This window comes from Falco cherrug, chromosome 8 (assembly GCF_023634085.1).
Source record: "Falco cherrug isolate bFalChe1 chromosome 8, bFalChe1.pri, whole genome shotgun sequence".
In the NCBI taxonomy this organism is placed as follows: Eukaryota; Metazoa; Chordata; class Aves; order Falconiformes; family Falconidae; genus Falco; species Falco cherrug.
The window spans coordinates 16,004,143-16,024,968 of NC_073704.1; the positions used below are offsets into that span (position 1 = coordinate 16,004,143).

General features: G+C 36.5%; 1 protein-coding gene across 5 annotated transcripts in view; it reads right to left on the bottom strand.

Moving 5' to 3' along the window:
* The window catches only part of NBEAL1 (neurobeachin like 1), an 88,715-nt gene that overhangs the window by 60,923 nt on the left and 6,966 nt on the right, over window positions 1–20,826 (bottom strand). For 4 of the 5 annotated variants that reach the window (XR_003561599.2, XM_027810785.2, XM_027810786.2 and 1 more), the window contains exons 2-6: window positions 9,243–9,334; window positions 3,714–3,875; window positions 2,302–2,383; window positions 2,003–2,130; window positions 35–117 (exon numbers count right to left, since the gene is read on the bottom strand). Coding sequence is in view for 4 of the 5 variants with exons in the window: in XM_027810785.2 (XP_027666586.2) it covers window positions 35–117; window positions 2,003–2,130; window positions 2,302–2,383; window positions 3,714–3,875; window positions 9,243–9,334 (547 nt within the window). In the remaining variant the exon portion in view is untranslated. Of the gene's footprint in view, window positions 1–34; window positions 118–2,002; window positions 2,131–2,301; window positions 2,384–3,713; window positions 3,876–9,242; window positions 9,335–20,826 lie in introns of those variants that run through there. The other variant, XM_055719321.1, reaches the window with a different exon arrangement.

Sequence of the window (20,826 nt, forward strand, 5' to 3'; positions counted from 1 at the left end):
GACTAGTTTTAAACATGCTGTTTATAATACTTACGGTAAAAGAAAGGGACAAACTCAACAGTGAGGGAAGCTGGTTTATACTTCTGTCTGCTCTTTTCAACTGTACTAAGGAAACGTCTGCAATTACATTAAAAAAGATACACCAAAGAAATTAGACATGATACCTTTGTTTATGACTTGCTTATTTATGACTTCATAATAGAAAAGACTGCCAAAAAATCAGGAGTTACCTTTTGCCTACAGGATCAAAAAAAAAAAAGAAGGAAAAAAAAAAAGATCAAGTAGTATTTCATCTTGAAAAAATGTATCACAGCTAATCCCATATTTACTGTTCAGCTCCTAGAAATACCTTAACCTTTTACAGTTTAGTTAAAAAAAAAAATAGCCAGCAATCTGTTATTTATTCCTTGCTTATTCTAACTAAGCCACCAGCTAGACTGCAAAATTCCTTTACCATGCAATTTGAAATGGGCACAAAACATGATGGGCTCATTATGGGGAGGAGGTGTGGGTGGGGCACTATCAAATTAAAGGGATATAGTTCTACTGATACACTTACTAATTTCTTTTCAAAGATGTAACGTATCTACACTGTGATCCTCAATAACTCCTTTTGTCCTAATTCAACCAGGTCTCCATCCCCCATTCCTTTTGGCTTCCTTGTTCCATCCCTTTAGAAAACTGGGCTAGTTTTTTGAAAGGAGGAAGCAATGGAAGAACCTTCATGCTGAGCAGTTACAACCAAATACCTCTTGGTATATCTTCAAATTTAATTCTGCTTTAACTTCTAGAGTGCCAGTAAATACATTATATTTTTTAAAAGATATTTAAATCAGATCCAGTTTCAGAAAGCATAATACTATTCTGTAGCATGATTGTATCGATTCACTGCCAAATTCTGCCCCTTTACTGGTTGTAATGCACTGACTTTGAGTATTTATACTCTACCCAAGATACCATGAGATGTGCTGGCATTACCTACACTAAAACTGAGAAGAGCTTAACAGTACACTGGTAGGCCATATGTGAGAACTGGTGTCAATTCACCGTCTGTCTTACAAAACAGAATTCTCACATTGCACAAAAATACCAGAATCTACGATCCTTACACGGTCCTTAAAACTTGGCGCACAATGATTCAAGATGCTATTGACAACATCACCTTTTGTTTCCATAACGGCCTTGTGAAAACTACGATCTATGCAGTATTCTGGCACACTGCAGATTTTGAGCTATAAAGAAACTCCAGCAACCACAGTACACAGCTCATGTGATCCCCGCTCTGTTTGCACGCAGTTGGACAAATGACTTGCCGCACAAATGCAAGTCACAGAGCTAGCACAAATGCTGCACTAGCTCTAAAGAATGTATGCTGCAAGAACGGACCTGAGGTTTTACAAGACTAGGTCACATGAGATATGAGATCTCTATGCCTATAGTTATTTGCATGCACAGATTCAACATTTGATGCATTTGCTAAAATGATCCTGATAGAAATAAAACTGAGGACCTGAAGGAAAAGCAATTCTGAATGACAGCAGCAAAGAACAAACAACTTCAGCCCTTGTACACACAACAGAAGAACACATTAACTATCCAAGACTATGTATAAGCTCACATATCCTGTCTCTCCATTTCCCACCTTTTAAAAAGCCCCACAACTCAGCTTTCCACTAAAAGGAATAGGATATATTAGTACTCTGACAACTTTGGTGGCAACGAAGTTCAGTTGCAAGTATGCCTACTTCATTACATTAATTTTGGTAGAAAAAAGTATTTCATTCTATTCTTCGGGCGAAAAAAACCCAACACCCTAAAACATAGTATCAAGTGCTCAAGTCTATCAATTCTAACAGTTGTACAATGCAACAGAAGAATATACAATGTAACTACTCTTTATTTAACATCAAGCAGCAGTAGTTCTGTCAGAAATTTTACATATTATTCATCTAATGTTATCATAAAACACAGTATTTCTAATCCTGTCCTAGTCCACACATACCCTGCAATTTGTTGCCTCCAGTTTCGATATGGATCATAGAGACTTTCACAGAAAGCCAAGGCATGTCTCACAAACTCCTCCATGGGGGTCTGATCTGCCACTTCTTTTTCTTTTGTTTTGCTTTTTAACTGAGGGAAAAAAAAGAAAGCTTTGGTCAGAAGATTGCTAGAATTTGAAAAATAATCTTGATCCCCTCCAGAATAGTTCTGAGCCCGCAAGCTGCTCCCTACACAACACTTATTGGCTAGCAGGAAGTATTGGATGGCAAAAACAACACATGAGAATTGTTAACCACATACCTGTTGAATGTATAACGTAGTCATGGTGATAACATGGTTAATGTATGAACACATCCCAATCTCCTCCACGTTAGCCAAATTTCTATGAAGACAACATAAAAACCACAGAAATGGACACAGTGTACCATTTGAGGCTAGTTCAAACAATGTTTGTTTTAGCATTCTATCTATAATCATACAAAAGTGTATCAGCATTTCAAAAATACTCTGCAAAAGACTGCATGTACTTAAATGTTTATTTCTGTCACAGTAACAGAGCTCACAAGTTTTCTTCTAACAGGAAGGAAAAGAAAGGCCTGAGTCACTCCACTGTAGGCCAATTCTATCCAGAATTTGGGGTTTCAGAGGTTAAGTAGATTCCCAGGATACTCTAAATAGAAAGCTCAGAAATGACATCTGATAACAAAGACAGTAACTTCCACTTCTCCCATACTACTAGCACATATACTTCCTAGAACTTTAGCAAACATATTTCTTAAAAGCATTTATTCACTTTAAATTCTCCCCAGGAAAACAACATCTGAAAAATTATTTTAGAACACAACAAAGAAATAGCATGGGACATGTTATTCCTCAGTTTTAAGGACAAGTCACAAAGATCAGATACTGAAGCGATGACATAAGGAGAACTTTTCAGCAATTAAGACTGACAACAGCTTATAATTCAGAAACACATTACCACCATCTACTCTGCTTATATTTAATATTCCAGGATGCTTAAACACTGTCCTACAGCCCTTTGTATTGTTTCAGGGGTAAGGAGAGCCAAGAGACTCAAGAACAAAAAGTTGCTTCAAATACTCAGAAAAGAAGATTCCCAATTATATTTTATCTCCTTCCTCTCTTAATGCAGTTTACAATACAAGGCTGAAGAAATAGTGAGGAATAGATTCCTAAAAACAGTTTATTCACCTGCTTCTACAGAATTACAAAATAAGGCGTAAGTTTCAGGAGGAAGCCAGTTGCGTTAACAGGGTAATAAATCAGTTTCCTAAGCTGTTTATGGAATTATAAGCATGTTAAGAATGTGAAACAGTTCTTCCTGTACAACTCACTCTCACTGACTTCATATCAAGCTCTTGTTAAGAGGGTGCAGTTTCTTTCAGAAGTATTTCTCATACCAGTTACACCGTATCTTGAACTCCCATAGATATATCTATGTAATTACAAGGAATTTAGTGTCTAATCCCCTTTTATTCCATTTCTGATGGCAAACATTATTACGAAGATGATTGCATGTCTTCCCTCCCTCTCTTTTATTCCTTCTTTTATTTTGAAGATTGTGAGAAATGGCATTTCTGTTTCTACTAGGAGGTGTCAAATTACATTGTATGTGTCATTAGAATCTGTATTTGTAAGCTATATCAAGATTTCTTGAATAGCCTTGTTGAGGTAACAATCAAAACAAATACCTGCAAAGGATGATAAAGAATTTCACAAGTAAAAGTGACAGAGCCTGCTGCTGCTCTTCTAGTCCATCTGACATTTTCTGTACACACTGCAGTAACTGGAGCCTGAGGACCTGAAGAATATTATCAGGAAGCAGCGATATTCCTGGAGGAATGTCATCCACCCTGAAAAGAAAAATCACACACAAAATTGTTAAATCATGCAAATGACATGTTACCCATCAATTTCAACATGCTCATGTAGTGTTCCAGTAAACCTCTACAAGAAAGGTTACCGAGCCGATGGCTCTCAAACTCTAATGAACCACAAATGCCTGGTGGCAATGTGCCCAGCTTGAGCTTCCTTTTTCCAAGCAATGAACTGCATTGAAAAAATAAAGTTAAAAAATCCGTAACTGGATTACTAAATGCTCCTCCATGCAGCTATCTGCCTTAATTGCCACACAGAAATTGCATGATCTTCAGCAGGTAAAGAGGTGGCCTGGAAAATCCCTAAATAAGGAAAGGGATGGCCACAATGGAATGAAACATGAGAACTAAACGCAAGGGGAACATTGTCAACTTTCTACTGAAGATTTAAAGTGCCCAAATAAAGAAATACCAATTATTAAACAGTTATTGAAGCCAGCTGGCATTCATCCACAGTGAACCTCATGTCTATCTTAGATGAATTACAAAAAGCCATAAAAATAAGACTAAATACAAAAATAAAGCTGTTCACAATAAGACTAAACCAAGGAAGACTTGAAAATCAGGGTCTGAATGTGCAGGAGAGGGTGCCCTCAAAAAACCATCTGACTCGTGGCACACCGATTTTGCATGAAAAGCTGACACATCCTTATTAGTTTCTGGATATCATAAATCCAGCAAATAGGGGTTTTTTTCTGCTATCTAATTATTTGTAGGAGAGAAGAAAGAAAAAAAAAAGAAAAAAAAAAGAAAAAAAAAGGAGAGGCTGTTGTGTTTGTGTTAAATGTAACAACTCTACCAAGGCCAGACACTGCCCTGAAGAACGTTATGTCCTCTTACCTATTGGTTTTGTTAAACTGCAGCGTTTTTAGAAATACACACACATAAAACCAGTAGCTAAACCAATGATCCAGAAACAGCATACAGAAACCCATTTCAGCAACAGTATAGAAATATATAGATGTGTTAGCACATTCTCTGGGATGAAGACTGTTTATCCACTGTTGCACATGCTAAAGAGAATTTGCTTTTGGCATCAGCTGTTCACCCTGACACATTCTCTATGAACTCTACACAGGAAACGAAAGACACAAGCAAAAGCCTTACAGCTTACAAAGCCTTCAACATGGCCAAAAGCCAGGGAGAAAATTACAACAAAAAAAATTCAGCTAGCTCAAAACTTCACTAATATGACACTTGCATACATACATCTGTACACGGATAAGCATCAAAAAGCGTGGAGAAATGCAATGATGGACACTAAACACTGTGATATCAATTTTTTGAGGGAAATGGGGAACAATACATTGTTTAGCTTCTAAAGTTGAAAAGGAAGCCTATACAGAAGGGAAAAACTAAGACCCAATGTAGTAAAACCAGACAGGTATCAGCAGCAGCAAGCTCCCATGACCTAGAAAACAAGTGTTATCTATACATATACAGAGAACCAAATACTGTTCATTCCCTTGCTTCTTCCCAGTTAGATGTGCAATTTGCTTTTCAGATCCTGGGATTCAGAAAGTCTTAACATAAATTTTATAGGGCCTAGGCTCTAAACTGATAGACACACTAACCACAAAACTGAGAGCAACTACTTTTTCCAACACAACTGCCAGGAACAAAATCCTAATTTCTGTGATAGCAGCTTCACACCTCAAGATGCCAGCAGATCCATACCGTCTGGGACCGTAAGCATGGTTCTTCATAGTCTGATAATTCGCCATCTCTGTATTAGGAATGCCATAATTTTTGACATCTGAAATCATATATAATTTCCCTAAAATGGCCAACAAGTATTTTCCAGTAAGACCATAAAATGTGTTACAAGGGAGCAAACAGCATACCTTTCATGCCTCATGTCCCGAGGAATGTTTTCTCTGCAGTAGCTGCCTGTCTGTGCTACTGCACAACCCATGAGAATTTACTGCCTTATGTGAGACTGGCACAGGAAATACTAATCTGGATTACTCAAACTGAACATATTATGGAGTATATAAATAAATATAAATATTTATAAACAAACTTATTTTCCCCCCAGAGCAAATCACTAATATACCACCACAAATATCTGAAAGTTAAGTTTGTGAACAGGTAGTATTAATTTCTCCCAACAAGACTAGCTGTGTAAATGAAATATTCCAAAAGGAATGGGAAAAAAAAAATATCACAAAAATCATACCTTAAGTGACATTCTTATTTGACTGCTGATACCCTGCCTCAAAAATGTGACAAATACCTTGACATATTTGGGTTCATTTATAATTTCCTTGCATTACACTAACATAGTTATGCAGCAATATAAACTGCCAAGTTGGGTGTTTGAAAGGAAGTTAAATTAGTCTCTGAATTTATTCACCTACTACACCTTAAACTCACACACCGGGACTTTCAACCTCTCCTTTGCCAGTGGTAAGCACTTTGAAACAAAGTGCTGCAGAAACCCAGGCTTTACTTTTCAACAACCATGAAACAATGTAATCAGCATTCCTATCATGATTCCTGCATAATTTTTATGTAGGTTTGAAGTCAGTAAGTTAACGAAGTATGGTTTCTATGGTATATCCTTTACATTAGCCTCCTTTAAGTTCCTTTGCTCGAGATCAGGCAAACCAAAAGCAGAAAAAGAGCATGACAACACTCTGGAGACCTCTATTGTTTCTAAACATATTAAACCAAATGACAATTTCTCTCTCTCAATGAAGGGGAAAAAAACCTCCCACCAGCTGGTAAAGGTTTTATTCTTTTCACAGTAAATACATCCGAGATGAATAAATGTTTTTAGGGAAAGAACAGACAGGTGCTCAATGCTCGAAGTCACCAGCATAGCTATTTTCACCTTTTCAGTAAAATCACTGAAAACACCATTAATGAACCATTTCACTTAAAAATGCAGGACTGAAGCACAAAGATGGAAGTAGAACTGAAGCTGTATAAGCCTATAAGCTGCATAACTGTATAAGCTCTACTTACACAATCAAATCATACCAGTGGATACACTCATCCTCTATATTTAGAGATGAGATTTCCTAATTCTGCACTATGTAGCATCTCTCAGATTTCCAAAGCAGATTTCAGGAAATTATATATTTTAATTTCTAAAAGAAATACTCTTACCAGTTAAATCAGCAAGTGACAGTGCCAATTAAGAGTCCTTCTTTCAGGGAAAAAAAACCCAAAACCACTAATAGTTTCATTACATTTCTTAAGTGGTGTCTTTTTGGATGCTAAAAAACCCACATATGTTTTACATGGACACAAAACTTCATGCTAGTCTTCCAAAAGGTTAGTTTTGTCCAGCAATCTGTACAAGCTTTCTTCTCCCTACACAGTTTTTCATTATTTCCCAGCATTTGCCCTTCAGTACACAAGGTCTTTCAGGCATGTAGCTGTAAAGCACACCAAGATTTATATAAGGAAAAAAAAAAGTATTAGTCCACTCAGTTGCTCATTTTGGTTAACATCACACAATTTCCAAGACCAAAAGACAGAATTTGTTATTTAATAAGCAACTCCAGTAAAAAACATTGAGTCCAGAGGGCCCTATGGCCCCAAGAGAAGAGTCACTGGAAATCAGCATTGGGTAATTCCACAGTGACCTACTTGTTCTTTTTTTGTGGGCTCAGTACTACCAGTTCCACAATGTAAATGCCTGCAATATATATTGACAAATCCCAGAGAAACGTCACTCTTCACATGCCTGATTATCTCACAAATGCAGATAAGGGCTGAAACTGCAATTTTTGTAAATTCTAATGTCTGCTCTCAAACAGCATAATATTTAATCCAGCCATCAAAGCACAGGAATGATCTGCCTTCATCCCTATGTTGTTTTGATACATGTTCTCTACATCTGTTACACAAATGAGTCTAAATCCACATGGGCCTATTCTTCCAGTCTAAATCACTAATCCTGTCATTAACCTCAGAAAAACACGCTATTTTTATGCTCACGAAAACATCATTTAGCACAATGAAGATGCTGCTAAAATTGATGTTTGGTTTTTGTCTTTTGTTATGCTACTGTAAAGGCCAAAAAGCCACGAACACACATAAACCAAAAAATACTTTAAAAACCCGAAGTACCAAGATAATCTCTTTGACTCTTCAGATTTCAATTTTAAATAGCATATTAAAAATAACTTGTAACAAAGGATAAACTTTTTTCCTTAACTAAAGAGTCAGATGCATTTTTGACACTGCAAAGAAAACGAATCTTCTGAAAGAGGACAGAATTAATTTGAAAGTCTGGCTTAATGGTAAGTGCAGTACATATCTTGCATTCGTACAGGCATTATGAGAAAAATGTTAATACAAAGAGCCAAGGAGCCCATTTTTTATCCGCTGAGATCCAGTTGCAGCATTCTTCATTTCCTTGTAACAGTAGAAACTATCACTTACACTTCAAACAGGATCTGATCCAAAGCCCATTAAAGAATTTCCATTGATTTCAATAGGGCTTGGACTCCAGCCACCATGCAAGGAGGGCCATTCTTTGCATTCAAACACCAGTACTGGTATCACCTATAATACGCCCATAATATAAAATACTGACACCAGTTCGCATGATTTCTGAATCCTACAACAACTGTTTTTTCTTAAAACCCTTAGTTCATGCAAGCATCTCAAAAGCAAGAGAAAATATCCAGCGCCTAAGTTTCTATTTCTTATTTGCAAAGTCTTGAAAATACAATCCTTAGAACACAGCAGACAAATTCAAAATACAAGTATGAAACTCCAAAATCATATTTCAGTACCACCTCATGATTGTACCTGAGAACTTGTGGTCAATAACATGAGTGAAGTCAGCAGTACTCTTGCCCTGAACTGAAGTCTTCACAAAGAAATTCCTTTAAAGTCTATCATTTGTGCGTATTTTGTTTTTTAAAAGGTTTTCAGGTAAGATATCCAAAACTTTCATGACGCATTTCATCTCATACTTAATCTTAAAGCAATCCCTGAAACAAAATTACAAAACTCTTTACCTACATCCTCTCTTCAGTCATTGCTGATACATATACCAAGCACTAATACTGACTGATACGATTTCATATGCAACGTTTAATGAACACTTATTCAAAAAATGGACAAGGAATAATGATTATATTTCTATGAGCAAGAACAAGCAAACACCCATGCCATGTCCTGATACAGTACAAATACCAGTATCTGCCTAGTTTCATCATTCCCAACCCAACTTGACCTTCAAAAGAATAGGACTGCCACTCAACAACTAAAAATTTTTCTTTTGTTTAAAGGCAGTAATGCCATTGAACAAGTCTGGGCTCTCAGCCAGGTCTGGTTTAGATATCAAACAAAGATGAACATGTCTGTAATTCTACATACCTAGTTGGCAGCTTCTCAAAGTCCACATCCAGAAACTGTTCATAGCTAGAAACAAAACTATCCAACCAGAGCTTCAGGTAATCTGGATCTTTCTGTAAAAAAGAAGAGAACATTAAGCAATATTGTACTCAAGGTCATTTGTCAACAACTCTGTCATATTAATTTGAATGGAAAGCTTTTCTTTAATGCATTTCAACTGGGAGAAAGAAGGGAATACAAAGATTTTAAAAACTAAATTAAAAAACAATTGCCCTTTGAAAGTCTCAGCCACGTTGTGTTGATGTGACATTCTTGCTCTGTTGGTTAATTCATGTGTTCCCACTTCCTAGCACCAATGCCAACCAAAAAATTTTAGCTTCCCCCCCCCCCCCCCGCCCCAACAATCTTCACTTACTCTCCAGAGTAATACATACCAGCTTTACAAAATTACTAGTATATTCTAGTCTTGATAGCACAGATGTTAGTACACAAAATTCTTTACGGCTTATAAAATTAAATAAGAACTTAAATGACAGTCCTAATCACAAAATTTGCTTTTTGCTTCATTCATTGATCACGTAAGGAAGCAGCTAGCGGTACATTAGAGCCAGATGAAGTGTTCTAAGAGGCAATGCAGAGCCTGTGACTTGTATACTAGATACTTATAAAACAGACAGGAATTTAAATTTAGGCCTCCTACTTGTTCTTAGTAGAGCACACAGACTCTGTGACCAGCAGTTCCTCACGGCTGGGTACTGTGTCAGCTGGGAGGAAAGATACTAGACCACCACAGGAAAATTCTGTCAAAATATGTGATTTGAGCTAGTCTCACTTAATTTTCAAATGCAAGCTGCCAGAGCATGGCTAACATATTCCTCCACAAAGACTTTACAGGCATGTCCATTAATACGCACCCATGCAGTCCCACATTTTATGTTCTAAATAATTTTCAAAATAACTTTAAAATATTTGCCTAAAGTGTTACAGATTTCAAATTATTTCTACATCCACTCTATAACTTAGAAAATTTTGCAGAAGTTTTAAGATTTTTTTGTTCATCCTTCTCTTTTGCTTCTTCTGTATCTCTTTCTTTTTGTTTATTTCCTTTATATCACCATAGATGTTTCCTAATAACATTTCCCTGCAGTGTTAAGACCAAGGAGCAATCTATGAATAACTAAGGACAGCATTCTGGGGTAATGTCAATATAAAAGAGTCACCAAGAAAGGTAGACAGAGAGTCCTGTCAGTGCAAAATAGCTACCTACAAAACAGCTTCCCAGGGGGTTAAAAAAAAAAAATAATCCAAGAAATCCAGAATCTGAAATGCAGCAAAACTAACAGCATCTTTCCACAGCAAGTACAAGAGTTACAACACATGGGAATCTCCTTCTCATTCTAGACTTCACCCTTCCCCATAACCCCAAGACCCCTCTAACTCAAGCAAGAATGTCAGAAACACCCAGACATGGCTTACTTCACTATCACTATTACATATGACATGTGTTCAGATACTGTGACAACAGGTGCCAAATAAAATCCTTAGCTAGACACCTATCTGGTCTGATTATTTGCTTCCACTGCCTTTACTGCATTTTCCTGTTCATTTTTCCTTATTTCCCCTTCTTCCACTTCATTCCTAATCTATCCCTCCTTCATAACCTTTCTTCTCATTTCTGCTTTTATTCCCCTTTCAATTTTTCACTCCCTTTCTTTTTCTGTTAAAAATCTGTCAAAAAGGTATCACACCCTGTAAGTGTAACGTAGCCTTGTTCTCACATTTAATATGCACTAAACTACCAAACAATAAAGTTATCTTAAACATACGCTCATTAATTGCCGTCAAGATCAAACTGCAACATACAGAATGAAGGAAGCTGTTGAGATAAAGAATAAATTTAAGATTTCCAAGATATAGTTTAAGCTACAGAGGTTGATTAAGATTATCTTAACAGGTGAATACAGAATACACTTTTCTTAGATTCAGAGATCAAACACCTTGAAAATCAAACCAAAAGATAGGCAACAAGCAAGACTTACTAACACCCTAAAGAATGAGCCAGAAGTAGCAGAAGATGCGGTCTTCAGACATTATGGCTTTTAAAAATGTTTGTACATTTAAAGCTTTAACTTTCTGGTAATTCACAGCAACTTATTTTAGCCACATGCAAGCTATTTCACAGGATCATAAAGATGAGGAACACTAGAATATGATGTTAGCACTTACAATATAGCTCAGGCTACACAGGACAAAGCAATGGCATCCATGGCAAAGTAACCAACAGAAACTGCCATATGCACATGTCCATGTCCCTAATGATAGTGCCCATGCATGTGCAAAAACTGAACTCATTTGACTTTTTTTTTGTTGAACTGCTTTGTTTTTTCTTGGCATGGACAAGTTCTCCTTGAAATATTACATGAATTACTAAATAGATTCTATTCATATTACAAAATTAAAATTGATTGTTGACACAGCTGAGGCTCATCACTAGTTGTTGACAGTAAACTTTTCTAAGAAAACTCAGTTTTCCTTGGTCATGTACCATGAAGGAAGCTGTGCAAATAATGTCATTATCTGACTTAAAATTGCTTTAACAAAAGGTTATAGATGAGAGAAAGGTAAGAGGAAAACAAAAGACAAAATTAGATTCAACGTCTGCTTGCTCCTTTTTAATGATATAGCCTAAATCATCTTCAAGCTTAAGATGAAGTTAACCCTCGTTATCCTTAAACTATAATGCCTTTGGCAGGCTATCAGTGTAGACCTAGCAGTAAGAGAGAACATTGGCAGAAAAAATAGGCAAGAAAAAGTAATTATGTAGATAACTGGAGTAGGCCACAGATGTTATAAAAGGCCAAAAGTTTTTGCTTACCTGTAGTGCACATACTGCTCCATTCAATTTGCTACTAAAACTGATCCCAATTCTGGTAAAAATCAAGAACTGCAGTACTCTTTGATCGCTGCCTGCAGCATGCTATTTAACCCAACTCCCTTCTACCTGCCAGCCAATTATTTATATATTATTCCAAGCTATTAAAATAATCAGCTTTGATATCAAAATATCAGATAACACTACTGGTACGTGCCAGCAGAAAATAGTTTACATGACACTTGACTCATTTTGAGTTTGAGATTTCCATCCAGACAATAGCACTAACTCAACACCACCAGGGGGGAAAAAAATAAGATCAAGGCAAAAAGTAAACAAGATCACTTTAGCAACGTAAGAAACACTGAGAAATAAATCTCCATTATAAACCATATACTAGAAATTATGTCATCTTTCCAGAAATTGATTTTTTATTAAGACTTACAAACTAGGAGTACACCATTCCAGGAAAAACTGACCCAACATTTAACAGTTTTGCTACAAATTTGGACACCTAAGTTACTTTGAAGATGTTAGAAACAAGCTAAAAACAGCTTTCCAACTTTGAACCTGACTCAGGTTTTCCTTTTTCTTTATTAGCAGCAATCAGCCCAGCCCCATGCACCAGCCATCTGTTGAAAACTGCAAGAAATCTTAAGTTTACTGAAGAAGTTTTAAGAAAGAAAACTTACGAGATTAAACTACCCATGGCAAAGTACACAAAAAAGTCCATTCCCAAAACACAGCTAAACACACATTTCTGAAGACCAGCCTATGCGTTTCAGATGTTTCTTTTACTTTCCCAAACCAGAAATAAGTTTAGGAGGAAAAAAAAAGTCTTTTTATATTGGTTTAAAATTGTAATTTCGTAATAAAGACAGTAGTAATGGGTATCAGCTGCTTCCTGTGCACCACGTATGCTGCATTTATCTTACCCAGCATCTTTATCTTGAACTTTTTTTTTTTTTTTTTTACATGAGCTGGGCCATTTAACCTGAAGTTTAAATTCAGTGAATTTTAGAATTTATTTCTGTTGAGTTCTCTTCCCACCCACCTTTTCAGCTATCCTGTATCTTCTCAGTGGTGAAATGGTAAGTCACGTTAACAGCAGAACACAAATCGACCTAACTTAAACATGAATGTATTTGTGTTTTTCAATGCCAATGTTTTTCAAAGATCAACTTTCCAAGCCAGGATATGTTGCAGTCTGACAAATACCTGTGTTACCACATGGCAGAAGACTGCATCCCATGGGTATGGGAACACTTAGTTCTGTGATGCAACAAATCACTGAACTTCAACCCCAGCTCCAACTGATCAACTATAAATAGCAAGCTCCTCCATCAAACCTGCAGTCCTCCTAAGGAAGCAGTCTAACTTAGCCAGACCATAATAAAGCATCCTGAATACTCTAAAGTCTTATTACCAGTAAAAGCAGTGAAACCTATGGAATATATTCTCTTATTCCCTACTTTCATAATTACCCTTTTGTTGTCGTTCTGCACACAGGTAGCTGGAGGCTGTATGTCAGACCACATCTCCAAATGTTTTCCCTGGTGCTGGCTGAAGACGCACGGTGCTTTTAAAGCCCAGCTTACAAAACAATGTATGTTTTGGTAATACACTTCAAGGACAAACTGTGATAAACCAATTTTAGACTGGTATTGTTTCCCAGTCCTGCCACACAGACTCTGCAGACATGCCCTATGAGATCAGCAAAAAATACAGAAGGAAATTTTTGATTTCGACAACAGCAGTAAAAGCAGACAGAAGCTGCACATGGTAATAAAACACCTTTCACCAGTTACAACTTTCCTTCCAATCACTAGGAGATAAGAAGACATTGATTTTTCAAAACCTTGCAGCTAAACCACAAGCCGAAGCATTTCATTTACCTGAAACTTGCCTAGCTTTTATGCAAGACCAATTTCTGTATCTTCTTTGAATAATAACTATATAGAAACTGTATGCTTTAAAACTTCTGGAAGATAATTTCTACCACAGACTGAAATTCCAAGAAGCTAAAATCCAACTTATATTAGCCATTTCACTTCATAGTAATAAACTGAAACAACCAGAGTTTTAACAAGGCTATCTTAAGGCTGTCATTGTAGGGACATGTGCGAGCCTAACAAAAATCCAAACCAAACCAAAAAAGTCCTTCAGTTGATAGCCACAAGTCTGCAGAGCCTAAGCATAGTGTAATGAAGGCCTGTGAAACAGCTATAGTAAGTCATTCACCTGCAGTAATGAAAAAAAATAAGTACTTTAAACCTATTAAATCATATGTAGCTCAGAGCACCTAAAAGGGAAAATACTTCCATGTTCCTTCCCTTCCTTAAATACTTCTGGTTTTCATTAAAAAAAAAAAAAACCAAAACAAACAAACACCACACAAAAACACACACAGACACACATAACAACAAAAACTCAAACCTCCCAGCAAGAAAACACACCACCCTTTAGGTCTCCATTTTCTTACAATCCTCTACGCACAGTAATAGCTGTCGTGTGCCTTTACACTTTAAAAAGAAAGACTGCCAGGCCTGAGCAGTACAATGTTTCTAACTGGTACCTAAAAGACAAAAACCCCAAACACCATACCATTACCCGCAAGACATCCAGAACAGGTTTGTGTTTTGTTTTGTTTTTTCTTTACCAACAATTACTACAATGCTAGAAAGAAAAAAAATAATTGCTAAATGAAACCAGTCTACTGGTCTACAGTGTGCATAGAAATACTGTGCCTAAACACTGCCAAACAGCAAGTTTCCCATGAAATCTAACATTTTAACAGTTTACGTATATATTTATAAATTCTAGCAAGGCCATCTTTAGACTTGGTGAAACTGGGAAACAAGCTCTCAATGTCAACACGTACTTCAGTGTTTCACACCACAAACAAAGGCGATGGCAGAGAGGAGGTCTAGTCAAATGCCCTTCTGACAAATGTAACATTCTCTGAAGCAATGAAGTTAAAAACTACAACCAAAATCTACACTGATTTGCGGCAGGCTCTTGTCTTTGATATACTAAATTTTCTAGACATTACAATATTTTTCTCTGCTGTTTATGAAGAGTGATTAAATGAATGACAAAGAAATGTTTTAATCCAGTCTTTCTTTTTTTCCCCCCCAGTAACTCATTTGCCTATGCAAGAAGCTCAGCAAGAATTTTTTTGCACATTTTTAAAATTCGTATCAAGCCAGGTAGTACCGAACTCTTTCAGCCTACTTTAAGTTCAATGAAAACATGTTACACAAAAGCGGCATTGAAACACTCCTGTGGAATACAGGCACATTTACCCAATGTTTCAAACCGACACTATTTATGTATTTATGTAAGTGTTGCTTTTCGATTTAACAGTAGCCTCCATTTCTACTACGGGTTCAAGCAAACAGTCACAACTAAGGGCAAAGCTCAGTACAGTTTTTATAGCTCCGTTCAGGAAGTTATAAGTGGCTAAAAACAAAAGCTGGATCCACCCGAGGCTATTTGCAGTGCCACATACCGTGCTCTCAAGGCAAAAATTCCCTGCAGGGCAGTTCAGAGTCCGAGTGTCAGACAAGCCCGACTTGTTTGACAGGACAGTTGTTTGAAGTCGTTAAATTTAACAGGCAGCCATCAAACAGGCAGCCAGCCTGCACAGCGGGTTCAGCTTAGAGGCAGCACCGTTGCATCGCACTGGCACTATGGGAACTAATCCCCCAGCCCCAAGCATTATATTTAAAATAAGAACAATCCCTTGGCGTTAAGGCTGAATTAGGCCCACAAACAGTAACGTTAGGAAATTAAACATGAAATACTGCCTTTAGAGCACTGGTGAATTTAATAGTCTTAATAATGGCAGTAGTCTGCCTAATGCAGACTTGTAGAACGTTTCTCAAGACTGTTTGAAATAAAACTATTCATTGGGGGATTAGAAGGTTTGTTTTAAGGAAGCTTTTTCCTACTCATGTTTTCAGACAAAAAAAGGCAACATTTTCAGCACAAGATCTCCAAGCAGTCTTTATTCTGAAATACGTCAAAGTGCTTATGCTTTCTGTGAACCTTTCAAATCTGTAAAATGCCAAAATAAAACCTGAAAAGCTTCACTTATAGCAGCAATACTACACTTAGAATTAATGAAAGACTTCATGAGAAGCTATTCTAAACTGGCTAAATTGCCTCGATAAAGTCAATCGATCAATCAATTCTAATTATCAAGGAAATCACCTTTAGGCACAATTTTTCATTTTAATCACAACACTAATTTTGGAGTCAGCTGTTGATCCAAAAGAAGAAAGGCTCCTGGCAAGTAATTATAAACCTCCTTTTTCAAAATTCACACAAGCATTCTGTTCCATTTCTGGAATTAAAAGAAAGAGGAGGGGGTGTTTTGTTTCATAAATGGGAACTGCAGTGAATCACAACAGAAAGAACTATTTTGGGACAAGGTAAGAAATTTTGTTTAGCACAGAGATTTATACCAAAATAAATCTATAGCTGTCAATCATGATAAAATGTAGCTCATAAATACTCCAAGTCAGATTAAATATATTTCTTCTCTTTTCAAAAACAATAAAAATAATTATAATATTTTGCAGTTAAAAGGGTAATCATCTGAGAGCTGTTACTCAGTTTCCTTTCTACTTCAGATCCCCCACAAAACTGGAAAAAAAAAATGAAAGTTTTCTTACTAAAATGGAAGTAAAGCCTCTATTTTTCTTTTGCTCTTTTTTTGGTTGGGTTTTTTGGGGTGGTTTTTTTTGGTTGTTTCTGAATGACAATACAATTACAGCCTTGTGGCTTGGAACTAGCATGTGACTGATGCCATCCATGAGATGAATCTAGTTAATCTGAGCTCGGATTTTAGTGTCTTCACATTTGATAGAGAGTACCACTAAGTAAGTTCCATTTACAAACCAGCATACAGTATTTCAGCCTTCTAGAGTCCACTGCACAGGGCACTTACCAGGAATTTACCATAAGGTGACATACTACATTCTACTAATATTCACTTTTCCCATCAAAGCTGACATAATGAACCAACCGTAGTAAAAAGCAGAAGCTGTATTTTAAGCCTAAGAAAACAAGAAGCGTCCTAAATAACTCCAAGGCAACTAAAATGACATGGTGTCAAAATAAACCTAAATGTAATGAAAATTCAAACTATTGCTTTCTACATTCTACATGAGAAAAGCACTGAGCTTTAGCAACAACACACACAATGCCAGCTTTTGCCCCATAAAGTTTCTAACTTCCAGTGTGATGCAAGAGACAATAAAAGTTTAATACAGGCAGGCTGAAAGGAAGCTGGGTGGTGCAGTAAAAGCATCAGCTTATTATTTCAATGAATCAACAGCTAAATATTGTCAAGTCTTCCAGCAGATAGGCTGAGAACTTGTGTACAGCTTATCAAAAAGAAGTCTGTATTTCATTCAGTGTCATGTGATCACACCAAATTTAACTAAAGCAAATTTTTATTTCTTTGGCTATGGATTTAGCTGTTTGTCTTCTCAACCTCACCATAACCTAACATTCTACTGCAGATAACTATAAACTGAAAGTATAACCCCCACCCCCCAAATCTGCTTTCCAAAAGCACCCTTAAAAAAAAATGAAAGATTCAAAAACTAGGGCATAGCCGATTTTCCGTTACTTGTGCAACTGCTGCTTGGCATTCTCTGCACTTCTACTGGTACAGCTTTTAAATGAGTAGTACAGGTAAATAATGAGGCCAGATTTCTGCAATTAACACCCTTGTTCTCTATACCCTGCTTTATTTCCAAAAGCTTTTACCCATTCCAGTATTGTGAGCAATGCAGGGTCCTGGGGAGAAAAACCTGTATGCAGTCATACCTGAGTCACTGTACTTATTGCCATTTTTGAAACTTTTTTTGCATTTTATGTTATTATACATAACAAATACTAAAGGACCATCCCTTCCTATCACAGTATTTTCCCTCCCAGATTCCAAGTTTGCCCTCGAATGCACATGAACACTACAGATCTAACCAAAATTGTTATTAAAAATAATTTAAAATTAAAAATAAAGCCTTTTCCCTCCTTGCTTCTTAGAAAATGCTGAACCATTTAGCCTACAGTTCCCATGAAGCTTCAGTCGTTTATCAACAAAACTGTTCATTTCATCCAGTCAAAAATTCAGCAAAAGCACAGGTAAATGAGTAACAAGTTTTATATCATTGAATGCATTAGCCAAACATTTATTGACAGTTAGTAAGGTGACTTCAAGCAGCCTGCATCCACCACAAACACTTTCTATAAAACTTATGAGGATTATGTCACTGATAACTCTGGACCGATGCCCCCACATATATTGTCAGTTAGCATTTCCATCACTCTTCCACAGAAGCCAAGCATTTACTCTTTTTGCAGGATAATTTTAGAATAAGAAGCTTCAACAACTTTTAAAACTTTTTTTTGTTCCTAAATTCGTCCACATTCCAAGTGAAAACTGGGAGAAAACCATATGAAGATGCGATGTTTTCCTAAAATTATTAGGAAAAGAATAATCTTGCTATCTTAATGAACGAGTCAAACTCAGACTGTTCCATTTTCACTTCTCTTTTTACAGACTGTTACGGCATTAATGCTAAATTCTTCTTTCCAATGAGAGTGCTACCTTTTCAACCTTGCCTTCACTTCCTTATTAGTTTTTAAATGTCTTATGGGACACTCATACAAGTTCTTAGGCAGATTTTGGTGAATGATAATTTACAATAAAAACAGTACCAATTCTCCCTACATTAATGATTAAAAGCAAACTCACCGTTTTCATTCAGACTTCAGGAATATATCCTCAAAGATTTGTCTTCATCCCTATCCCTCCCCTGCCTCAAATTCAGTCTAAAAGGCAGAATTACTAGGACTGGTTATATAAATAAAAAATGTTTTCTGTGTTAAATTGCTATCTATTAGATAATTAAAGGTTTAGCATCAGCTTTGATTGTATGCTCTTTGTGCTATGTAAGGGTAGCACTTAACCATGAATTTATTTTGAGATTTTGTTTGTGCCTCCCTCAAACGTGCTTTAGATAAAGAATTGAAAAGCCTTTAAAGCCTTTGGAATTTAACTTCTTAAATATCCTCGTTGTTTTAAAATATGCTGTGCTTTGTGCTTTTAGATACTCATATAATTAGTCATTCTTACAGGTAAATTTAATTCCTAATTTTACACAGCCATAGTTAGCAGTGTTACTCAACAGTCAAACAATTATTTAAACACTTATTCCTATTACTTACCATAGGTACATGTAATCCTCAACCATAAATTCGACAGAGTATCATAAATCCTTTAAATATCAGAATAAACATTACCACAAACAAATACTTTATCAGCGCAGAAATAAAACAGTTAATGTTTAGATCTGCAGATGCATGGAGGAACCTTAGTGAATTGTCAAACTTAAAACAGTGTTTATGATGAGAACAATCAAGTATAGTGTTCATTTCTTGGTGTTGCCTGTTGCATCTCCCATCCTCCTCTACTGCAGCCTCCCATTCACTAGAAGATATATTGGAAAAGTTATCTGAACACATGACTTCTTAAAAAAATGAGATGCTTATCTGTACTGTTGAGACATGTGCATGTTTTGGTGGTTTTTTTCCTCCTTAAATATATATATTTCTTTCATCAGGAAAAGCTCAGTAACTAAAGAAGCCCTTCTGTCTTCTATGGCAGCTGTTTAACCTTTCTGAGGCCTGTAAATATTTTAACAGTATCTGTTGACAACATTTGGGTTCAGGCATTAAGCTACAATGCTGTTCAATAGGCAGCTGACAAGCCTTTCTCCCATTTCCATATTACAGCACAAACGTACTGCATATTTGAGTTGATTCTGCAATATTCCTTTATCAGGACACATGCTATCCCCAGATCTGAACCAGATGACCAAGTTAAGAGTGACATAACTGAAGATACCACACACCATCATATAACAAACATAGGCTTGTTAAATTCTTGTATTATTAGTAGATCAGCACACAGAACCAGAAACCTGTGTTTCTAGCTTTGTGATAAACCATTCCATTTAAGAGACACTTGATTCTTTCACCAAACGTGTGAAATATATTTGTTGTTCATTAACGGGAAATATATTTGTTGGTATGTTCAGAACTGGATGCTTCTCATTTATTCTGTGAAGCACTAATCCGCAAACCTGTGGACATGGAAGAATTTCAACCCTATACTGGACACCAGTAAACCCCTGAATCTTAACAGCAAAAGGCTGGACAAACCTCAGACACTTCTTTATCTAAAAGTAACGTCTACATATATGTTTATTGCCAAATGTAGAATGGTAAGAAATATAATTTCTCTGTAGCTTGCGAAATGCTACGGGTTTTTTACATCTCTCTCTGTTTAGATTTATCTGCTGTCTCATTTCATCCTGAAGCCTGTATTTTCTGTGGCAGAGTCCTTGTTCTGTGTTGCAGCATCATAGAATCGTTTAGGTTGGAAAAGGCCTTTAAGATCATAGAGTCCAACCATTAACCTAACACTGACAAGTCCTTATCAAGCCTAAATCCAACAGAAGATAACTGACTTCAAAGGCAACAATCACATCCCAGCTGTATAATGCTAACAAAGTGTTTATGTATGTTTGATACATGCAGAGCTTGATGTGGTTACCACAAGACTCCCATTAAGTAACGCTTCACTGCATACACACCAGGAGCATGTGTAATATGGGGGACTCCTCAACAAAGTCAAGTTTGCAAAGTGCTTTT